The following is a 10549-nucleotide window of genomic DNA, read 5'->3' as shown; positions in this document are numbered from 1 at the left end:
AAAACAACGCCTCACCTCCTTGTTGTGTGCGTGTTTTACAACTTTATTGGATAAGGAGAAAGGGATCAGAAGGAAAGGGACCAGGTCCCAATGCGACGTGACTCCCTTGAAAATAAAATTACAGTATGATAAAGTCATAATAGAAGTAAACAATCATGTACAAACAACACAACGAAACAAGTAGGGTGTAATAAAATAAACTATAAGAGTGAAATACTCCCTTGTCATTAGAAAATACAAAGCCAAGAAACGGTTAACTAAACGTCCAGTTTTAAAGGTTTTCAAAAGGACGTAAAAAACATTCATTCACAATCAAAAAAAAATTAACTGACTAGAAATAAAAAAAAAACATTGATTATTTAGACCAGCAGAAGTTAACTGAAAGAAATAAACGCTGACAAATAAAAATGGGGCTGAGAATTTAAACCTCAATAGTAAATGCCCCACATTTTTTTGTTTTTGTTTTGTTTTGTCCTTTGCATTAAAAAAAATGGTTTATCATGTGACATAAGAAATAAAGTAACATGTTTGGTTTGGACTTTTGTACGAGCTATTTCCTCAAGGAGACATGGATTTCTCATACTAAGCGGTCGTGATATAACAAATTTCACTGTAATAAAATTGAACTTTATGCTTAATGGAAAGACAGGCTTATGACATAACATCTTTTCGTAAAAATATAATATTATTATATTATATATAATAATGTATATTTACAATGTATGAGATAAACATTATATGATAAATATTCATTCATATTTATGTTTATTTATTGTCGTCTTCATGTAGATAATCATGAAACTGCTGTACAGCACTCCACTGCTGAGATGCAAGTCGGATGTGCGGTCTCTTTGACTTTATAAACAAATGAGCTTCCTCTGGGTTCAAAGCCATATTTTGCAAGACATAGAGAAACCGAAACTTCACAAAAGTGGCCACTAAATCATGTTAGACTGTTGTTTGTGTTCTTTACCCCCTTCCCCCCACGCCCCCCTCCCCAACAAAATATGAAATCAAAAAAAAATAAATAAAAGTAAACATAAATTATTGGACCTTTCCTTGCATTCAGGTAGTATAAGGGAATTTATTGTGGTGTGTTTTAAAGGGAAACAAAAGGCTGTGAATATGCACCTTAAATTAAGAGATATTTAATAGTCGAGGGAAAAAATAATGAGTAAATCCCTTGTATTTATTTTTTATGTATACCAGGCCTTTGACTTTTATTTATTTTATTATTCTTTTGGTAGGATCATTACTTTTGTTTAATTTGAATTTTTTTTGGCAGACCCTGAGATCTTAAAACTGCTGCACAATTTGGCAGACAACACATGTGACTTTCTGAGGACCAAAAGTGCTTTTGGTATCCAAGATTCAACAAATACCTTCATAAGGTAGCAAGCAACAAGAGTTGCGCTCCTGCCACGCCCTGCTTTACAATGCACATATACAGAGTCCCCTTTAGACCTGATTTCTTCTATAAACTTGACACCTTCAGAAAGATTGTCTAAAGAGGGAGCATTGCCAAAATCTACTGTGGCAAGCTGAAGCTGTTTCACCCCCCATTCAGACCATTCCTACAAAATAGATAGAGTTTCATTACCACCAGTGACTTGACATGGACAGTGGAAGCAAAATAGTGTTGGGGGCTTTTTGTATAAAAAACTATTGAAGGTCACTTTATCTTCTGTTAACTGGAATATAGTTAAAAGCTCTTTTCTGCTGCTCATTAGCCCCCTCTACAGTTAAAAATTTGAATTACCTAAGCCCCTTCTGTCTATTAAGCCCGCACCACCCATCCCCCCCTCTCCCACAATCTTCTCCTTTAAGAGGCATAATAATCTAACAGAACATAATGTTTTCAAAAGTACAAAGGATTCTTGCTTTTGTTTTAAGAAAACAGGGCAAAACGCCATATTTAATATAGACACAATGGCAATATACACTAATTGATGTCATCTTTTGTAGGGGCCAGGTGTTGCTTATATTAATAATATTATTATATATTTTCAAGTTCAAGTTTTAATTGTTCTGTACAAACCTCAGAAGTATTACAGAAGTGTTTTGTTTCAAACTCTTCATTGAGGGTTACAACTGCCCGTACATTCTCCTCTTCTACAAGCTGTCAATCAAATGAATAACTGGATTAACAAATTTTTATGTATATTGCAATAATATTACTTATAATAACAAAATATCTTTAAAGTGCTTAAACCATGTGTACATATTCTAAAGCGCTAAATAAAATGTAACAGAGAAAACATAAACTTACATATAAAGATAAATAATCAAGACTAATTTATACATTGAAGGCTTGTCAGAGGAAATGTGTTATAATTGCCTGTTTTTAGTCAGTTAGTACTCTTTTCCTCTGATAAAGCTGGGTAACTGGTTCCACAGTTCTGGAATGGCATGAGCAAATGCCATTTCCCCTTAAGTTTTGCATTTTGTTTTTAGAACTACCAGGAGATTAGCTGTGTTGGATCTGAGATCATAGGTCCAATGACCACAATGATAAGAGACCCTGAATATGATACTGCTAGCCAGTGTGCACTTGGCATTTAGCGCAACTTACAATAACCATAAACACATCTTATCATGTCTAATACTTCAGGAAGTTACATAAAATCTTTTAAATAAAAACAATCCCTCCCCTGCACCCTACAAAAATAACTGAGTCAGATTAAAGGGCTTGGTACATGTCCTCTCGAAATGCCGGCCCAAATGGCTTGAAACTTCACCCAGACCATAATCACTCCACTGTCAGGTCAGAATATTTACGATTTTATTTCGTAGTAAAGTGAATGGCTTATTTCAATCCCTTATGTTTACTATAAACCATGACACACACAACGTAACGTGAACCACTGTAATTTATTCATACACAAAGTAAGCTTGGGGTACCTGTGGGATAATTTAAGGACAAGTTCATAGTGACTCAGCATAAATTTCCTATTAGCACACACTGTTTTTGTGATGTTGTCTTTATAACCCTGGTGATATATATTGACCAAAAAGATTAAGAAAGTAAAATATTTTCGAGGCTTCATAGCTGCTGGTAGCAAGCATGTATTTATTTTGGCAGTTCTGGACTCCCAAACGGAGCGCTTAACCACTTCTAGAACGATTGACTAAAACCGCCTTACCTTTTGAGTGAGACTCTTAAAAGGCAAAGCCCCGATAATCACTGTAGAGTCAATTCTGTCATACCATCTTCGAGAACCTCCCTCCATAACTACATTCCAGAGCAGAGTTGGATAAAACAACACACGAGCACCAACACTCGAAGACAATGCGACTTCACCGACTCTAGAGAGAAAGCCATTCATTGTTTCGATAGCAGAATGGACAGAGGAAACTTCTGCCTCTATGTCTCGCATCTATATACCTAGAAAATATGGCTCATTATCGAAATTTCTGACAAAAAAAACGGAAGCTATTGACATCCGTTTTAGAAGAACAGAAAACAAAATCAACTAGGCGTTATACGCGTTTCGGGTACCCTGTGCTAAAAGCAGCAAAAAGAAACTGAGTAACACAGGGAGCCCATAAAATAAGGCATAATTGAATTGTGCGTCTGCCTGGTTGATCTGCGTGGTAAATACAACCTCGTTCCCAGGGCCCTGTCTCATTGGTTATGACGCTATTCTCTTGCGCGCGCGCGTAAAAAAATAACGAAATCCAGAGAACCTGAAAAACATTTTGCCTCAAAATTTAAATTTCAGGCGCGTCCTTTTTTAACTTTAAAAATAATCGTAGCAATTCTTAGCTTTCCTTAATCAAAAACGGCCGATACTTCCGACTCTGCCGCCATCTTGTTTTGAAGATAAACATTGGATAATTTATGCTAATTTATTACACCCAGAAATCCTGGGTGTAGAAGGAGTCACGTGACCGGCCGATCCCAGGGCCATTTCCCGCCGACGACCCAAATGACAGGAAAGGGAGAGGGCCCTGGGAAGGTCGCATGCGTGATCCGCACAATTGGCATCACGCTAGCCCGGTCGCAGCTCTAGATCCCACATGGATCTGAGCTGTGGTTTAAAGCACTTCGTTCGAGTCGAAGTCGCCCTGCAGTTTTTTTGCCGATGAAGTTTAACTGAGGCAAACCGGCTATGCCATGCTGACGAGTCCTAATAAGGACGAAACAGCTGTCCATGGTTGCCGAACTGCACGGGTAATAAACTGTGCTAGCGTCCCGTCTTGGCCCGACTGGTGCCAATGTGTGTATGCTAGTGTGCTTCTAAAGTTCACATTTAAGTTATAAGGACAGGACAACGTGAGTGGCAGAGCGTGTCTTAAGTACGTGCAGAGCGCAAAGAGAGCCCAGGTCTGCACTATATTACCCCCCTCCCCCCCTGAGATAGCGAATGAGTACCCTAGGCTATTTTTAGAAACAATTTCGCGGCCCATCAGAACAACTGACAGTATTATTTGTAGGCCTCAAGAAAAATCACTCGGGCAAATCAATCTTTCACGTTTATATTTCTTGTTCAGACGTTTCGAGGCTACTGCCTCTTCATCAGTGTCGTTTAAAAGCAACTGTCTCTTCATTAGTGTCTTCTAAAAGCATTTGCTTTTAGACACTCATTATGAGGCAGTAGCCTCGAAAAGTCTGTATTTTTACAAACATTATTTGCGCTGTAAAAAAACATTTCAACAAAATAAATTTTCCAAATTAATCCTCAATTTTTACCTAATCAATCTTTAGTGATTATCTTTTCTATACAGATATGCGACGTTATTTTGTAAAGGGCAGTATCCAAACGTATTCAAACAAGTGAGTAAATACGATTTTATCCCTTTAATTCCTTATTATTTAAGTCTTAATGTTTATTCTGTTATGGTTATAATATAAAATCTTTTTATATTCCATCGCCTACTTTTCGCAGTTAGATTTTAGTCTTACCTCACAACAAATTATAATCTATAAGTTGTTGACGTATTTTTCATTATTACCATAACTATTGTATTATCTCTACTATAAAATGATGTATGTATGAAATGGATAGTTCGGTTAAGAGTTTCCAGGAAACAATATCGGGGGTGATGGCAGGGGCTATTTTAGAGTGCCAATTTCCAGGGGGGAGGGGGAAGTAAAGTACTCGTTTTTCCTTATGCAAATACTTCATCTAAGAAAAATGTTAGGAAAGGGAATACTGGAGGAGGGCTTATCAATTTTTTGTAGTTGTTTTGGTTTTTGGTCTTTACTTTTTCCCCTAAAAAAGTCTAAGTCGAGAAATTCAACGCTTAAATTACAATACTGTTTAATAAGATTTTATTGTCGTCATCGATAACGAGGTCTAAGGCCTTAAAAAATTAGCGATTCATCATTTTTAAATATTACAGGTCTCCCGAGCAATCAGGCTTTTTCAGACCATTAGAAAACGAGTGCCTAATATGGGCTGGGAGGGAGGGTTAGTATCGGAAAAAGTTGCCTCTGGGAGTTCGAAATGTAGCGATCTTTTCATTATTTGAAGCTCGCATTGATATCTGTAATCATTGAAAGGGACTTGAAAGACCAGTGGTCACATACACAGTAATGACTGCACTTATCAAAAAGCCGTATCTGGAAGGTTGACTCCAAGAGTCGTCGCTGCTCTCTCTAGCACTTCTTTATAGGTCTTTCCGGCTGGTAAACCTCTCTCAAGAGCTCTTCGACCCTTGTCTCCTACCATTTGCCACTCGTCTTTCTTCTCGGCACACTTTGCATGTAGCCAGACTAGTGCAAGAGCTGTTGCCCACAGAGGAAAAACGACCCCATCAGGACACGCCTTTTGAAGGTTATCCACAGGAACGCCCAGCATGGCGGCAAGCTCTGCACTGAGGGTCCATGTACCCGATGCTGATTGAAGAGCGATGAGCTCTAGGGTCAGAGAAGAGGACGCCTTTTTCTTTTCTTTCTTTATAAATCCCTCAGCGGAAGGCATACAAAGCTTTTCTTCCTCGGCTAGTATGTCATCAAAGCTGTCTTCTATGGTAGGGTCATAGCACATCGATTCTGCAGCCATGGGCGAGTGTCTCATACGTGAGAGCTGGGGACTTGGACCTTTGGGCTGGGGCTTACTTTTGGCTGACTTTTTCTTGGGAAGGAATACTTTAGGAACGGAGAAACTAAAACCCACTCCACCTTTCTTTTGCATCCTGACTACTGAAGCACCTCCTGAAAGAGAGTAAACAATTTTAATTTTAAGTTCAATATGACACACCCACTCCAACTTAATGCTATAGTAAGGACGTTTAAGGCCATAACCTGATGACATGGACAGTATACGCGAATAGTAGTCAGAACCATTGGAGCATAAAAAGTCGTACTTCTAGTAAAGCCTACACAGTCTACCCAACCCGCTTTCAAGTTTTTTATGTTAACAATTTTAACACTTACCACTATAACATTTCCTTGGGGCTGGCGCTGAAGATAAAGCACCTCCACCGCCCATAAACCCACATTCTTTTAAAGCATACATCTCAGAGCTTTCCCTCATGGGTTTTTGTATTGGAACATGACTTTCGCTGTCCACGGCGACAAATGACGTCACCTTGGATACAACATTGGCAGCCTTGCTGATATTAATGACCTTGGCTTTCAGATCATCCGACCAGCTAGAGGCGTCTTCTTCCATGGCATCTTGTTGTTCCTGGATAAACCTTTTTGCGGCCACACGGTGCATCATGGAACATCCGTCACTCTCCTTCAACTCTAGCTTGAATGCAACCTCATGTGTGATGGTTCGCATATTGCTGGTATTGTCTCGAGTGGTAGCCTGAAGGGTCGCCTTGCCTTGAAGCTCTTCATCACGGCCGCCCCCTTGTTTGCTGAGAAGCCCATAGACTATGATGCGATTTCCGCTGAATAGGGCTTGGGGTAAGTTCTTAGGGATAGTTTGTGAATCCCATCCGTGGGGTAGGTCCCATGTGACTTTAATGTCTTCCATTGAAGGTTGAAGGGCATTGCGAAGTGTCTTAACAACCTGAAATTCAAAATTTATTTTAAAATAGATAAAAATGAGATCTATTTGTTTTATACAACAATGGAAATGCTTTCTTACGTTACAATCTAATTTTGGGGAGCACGCGCGCACGCTCTCACGCCAAGCGTGCGTGTGCCCGCTAATTACTCATGGTCCCTTGACCAATCAGAGCGCGCGATTTGCGAGTGGCGTTGTAATAAAGAAGGTAACATTATAACCTGTGTGTAGTTTTTCTAATGGCCCTCTCTAGCCGTGTTCACCTAAAATACATGAATCACTTAAACTATCAAGGTTTCAAGAGGTGGTTCATGAATACAGCGCAACCTCAAAAAAACATAAGCGGTTAAAAACTTTAGTCACGCATTTAAGCATATGATCATTCAATGACTACTGTCAAGATTTGCGAGCATTTTAAACAGTCGGTTACAATGTTGCGGCGCCTCACTATCAGATAAAGCAAGCAAATGAAACAAACGACAGAGATGAGATGTGGGGACGGTACTGGGTTCATTTAGTCGCTGTTACAAACGCTACTTTACACAAGTAAATTTTAAGTGATATTTTAAGAATAATCATTTGGGGTTTCGTACCGCATCCCTTTTGTATTCTCTCTAATGACGGCAAGCCCAAACGAGAGACCTTCGCTGACACCCCGAAAAACGTTTTGTTTCGTTTGGTTAAGTTTCTAAACCAATGGGTGTTCGAAGGACGACCTTCCAACGCAGGCATGCCAGTGGGTTACCCTTGGACTTGCCGTGACCTACATAATGATTATACGATTATTGTTGACTTCGGAGGTAACGCATTTCATGCTTGCCGAGCTAGTAGCTATGACAATCTTCATGCGTGACCAGAATGATTGACAACATTCAAATCATTTTTGCACTTGCTTCCTTAATACCAATTCTGGCTATACCAGAATTTCACTAGACCTAGACGATACCTGCTCCCGAAGTAAAAACCAACTTTCTACCGGTGGTAGATGAATACGGAACGGGAATAGGCGCTCGATTTACGATTCACGAATATATTGAAAACAATATGGACCCGCCTACCATTGGGGAGAGGCCAATTCCCGTTGACTCATAACTAAACAAAACGCATCATTAACTCCCGGCATAAGTTTGCGGTAAATTGACAAAAATGCTAAAGTTTGGCAAGTACTAACGCATCCCGACAACAAGCAATAATTTCCCGCGTGGCAAGTAGTAGCGTAGCCCCGACAACCTGCGATATTTTCCCGCGTGACACAAATCTTTGGCCAGCTGAAAGACACAGCAACGACCGCGCCGAAAAAAAATCAGTTATCTGAACAGTAGGTCCCTAACCCAGCACTCACCTTAGCTTGCATTTGATGGCTTGACGTGATGAACTCCGCGGTTCCTTGACCCGCTCTGGCGACGCCCTTGATGAGTGCCGTAGATGCTCCCTGGCCAATACCAAAAGTAAAGCACCTGAAAGTCCATAATAACCTTTAATCCATTGAAGTAATCTGGCTCGATATCCCGCAATTCGTATGACCGCAGCACACGACGTTTGGCTATTGAAAATCAAAGCCTGTTTCTAACTTTTTAACTCTAAAGAGGGTTAAAACAGAGTTAAAAAGTTGATCTTGCTCTTTAAGTCTCTTGTCATCGCTCATTCTAGCAAAAAAACAATCTTTTCATCAGTATATTTGGGGAAGGTGTGGTCAGAATTTTCAATTAAACATATAGAAAACGTATTAAAACCTGTTTTAAGATAATTATTTCCGGATTTCCTCAAATAATTTGTTATTCAATATTAAACGAAAACAATAACAGGGCGTGGCTGACAATGTCCCTGAAGCCCCATCTACACTAACAATTAAACAGTTGACAATTCGTATGTGACAATTTTTATTTAATGTGTAGATGGAGCAGAATCATCTTTATGTGGCAACTATAGTTGCTCAAAAGCAAGCAGGTTTGCCTTTTCTTGGCAATTAAAAATTGTCACACATTAAAAATAGTTTAAGTAGATCCCAACAAATATTGTTGTCAACTAAAATTGTTAGTGTAGATGGGGCTTAACAACTGTTAACTGGACTAACCTTGCATGAGAGGAATTTTTCTTGACAAGAGTGATCACTTGCTGTGTGTTCCCCACTTCCCCATCCGTCAGGAGGAACACCTGGCGAGGGGAACCCTTGATAACCGGCTGGGAAAACACATATTTCAACGGCTCCAATATTTCTGTGCCACCCAGGTTGGCTTCCAAATTCTTAGCGTGGTTACATGCTTTCTTTACGCTGCTGTCGCTGTACTTTGTGCTGGAAGAGAACAGCTTTTCATACGAACTTCCAAACCCCACGACATTGAAATGGCAGTGCTCAGGCAAACTTTTTAGGAAAAGGAAAAGTGTTTCTCTGGCATTTTTTATTCTGTCTCCGCTCATACTGCCACTTCTGTCTATCACGAATATGAATTCACCAGTTTCTAATGCTTCTTGTTTGCCAAAATCTGGCATGAAATTGAGCGTGACCAAGGGCTTTTCAAGGAAATCTTGCGTGATGTTCGATCCTGTCACGCCATTTTCAAAGGTTGCTTGTGGAAGAAAGGGGTCACGGTTGAGTATCATCACCTTTACATCAACATCGAACTTGAATGGTTCTGCTAAGCGTACTGTCGCTTGGCATTTATCCTCGGAGCTTATTACAACGTTAAGCTTACTGTGGGGGGAGGTTATTTCTTGTATTTCGGACGCACTCTGCACGAGAAGCTCAAAGTCAAACTCGTATGCGGAGTCGACACGAGGGAGAGAAGCAGTGATAGAATTTCCGCCTTGTGGTGTGTATCTTGGATTTAACACTGTAGGAAGTAGAAAGCACACCCTTCCCTCCTTCTCCACGGTAAGCTCACACACAAACGTTAGTTCTACCTTTGCCGTTGATTCCGCAGGAAGGTTTCCGACGTTGATTTGAAAAATATCCGAGCTCTCGTCGCTTTCCTCGAGCAGGAAGGCACTGTGACCACTACTAATAGCATCGTCGTATGTATCTCTCGCTTCTTGCTTCTCTTGTACCTCGGCAACGATAGTTCGACCGTCAATCGTCGCTTTAAACCCACACACCGCCGCTTCCTCGTCAAGTGGCAAAATATAAACCGCTTCAATCGGATTTTTCATCTTGTTATTGTAAGTCATTGTAGCAATGACTTCAGCCGTGTAGCCATGGACCTTAGCTCGTATTTCTATACGTTGCAGAGGGACTTGGTTCCGTGAACTATCGATTAGACCGAAGTGAACCATTTTGCCTTAGTTGTGGCCGCTTTCTTTCGATGCTGACTTCCCTTCCGTGTTCAATGTTGCAAGTCGAAACAGGATTTTATAGGTTGGGAGAATTTGGGCTAAATATAGAACTTTGCGTCATAATAACGTAAAATACTGACAAATTGCTAACCTCAGCGAAATTATTTTGAGCTCATACTGGACGAGTAAATACAGTAATAATGATATTATCAGATCGAACTCAGAGTTGCTGATCAACTTTCTTCAACAGCAGAAGATACTGGCATTAATATTCATGTCACACAGGGACGTACGCTCGAGTGGTTATTATTTCA

The 10549-nt window shown here is 40.1% G+C and overlaps 2 protein-coding genes across 2 annotated transcripts; both read right to left on the bottom strand.

Annotated features, from left to right (window-relative positions):
* Nucleotides 1-22: 22 nt before the first annotated feature.
* Nucleotides 23-3480, bottom strand: LOC5517297 (phosphatidylglycerophosphatase and protein-tyrosine phosphatase 1). Its single transcript, XM_001637217.3, has 4 exons — nt 3144-3480; nt 2039-2119; nt 1383-1574; nt 23-897 (listed from the first exon to the last, which is right to left on the bottom strand). Exons 1-4 carry the CDS (start codon nt 3375-3377, stop codon nt 766-768), a joined length of 639 nt encoding a protein of 212 aa, XP_001637267.3. The 5' UTR covers nt 3378-3480; the 3' UTR covers nt 23-765.
* Nucleotides 3481-4786: 1306 nt separating this feature from the next.
* Nucleotides 4787-10486, bottom strand: LOC5517296 (von Willebrand factor A domain-containing protein 5A). Its single transcript, XM_032387290.2, has 4 exons — nt 9040-10486; nt 8308-8422; nt 6383-6968; nt 4787-6160 (listed from the first exon to the last, which is right to left on the bottom strand). Exons 1-4 carry the CDS (start codon nt 10233-10235, stop codon nt 5553-5555), a joined length of 2505 nt encoding a protein of 834 aa, XP_032243181.2. The 5' UTR covers nt 10236-10486; the 3' UTR covers nt 4787-5552.
* Between the last annotated feature and the right edge of the window lie 63 nt (nt 10487-10549).

The sequence above is a fragment of the Nematostella vectensis genome, chromosome 9 (assembly GCF_932526225.1).
Source record: "Nematostella vectensis chromosome 9, jaNemVect1.1, whole genome shotgun sequence".
NCBI lineage: Eukaryota > Metazoa > Cnidaria > Anthozoa > Actiniaria > Edwardsiidae > Nematostella > Nematostella vectensis.
Note: the sequence above shows the minus strand (reverse complement) of the source record. Positions and strands in the feature narration are given on the sequence as shown.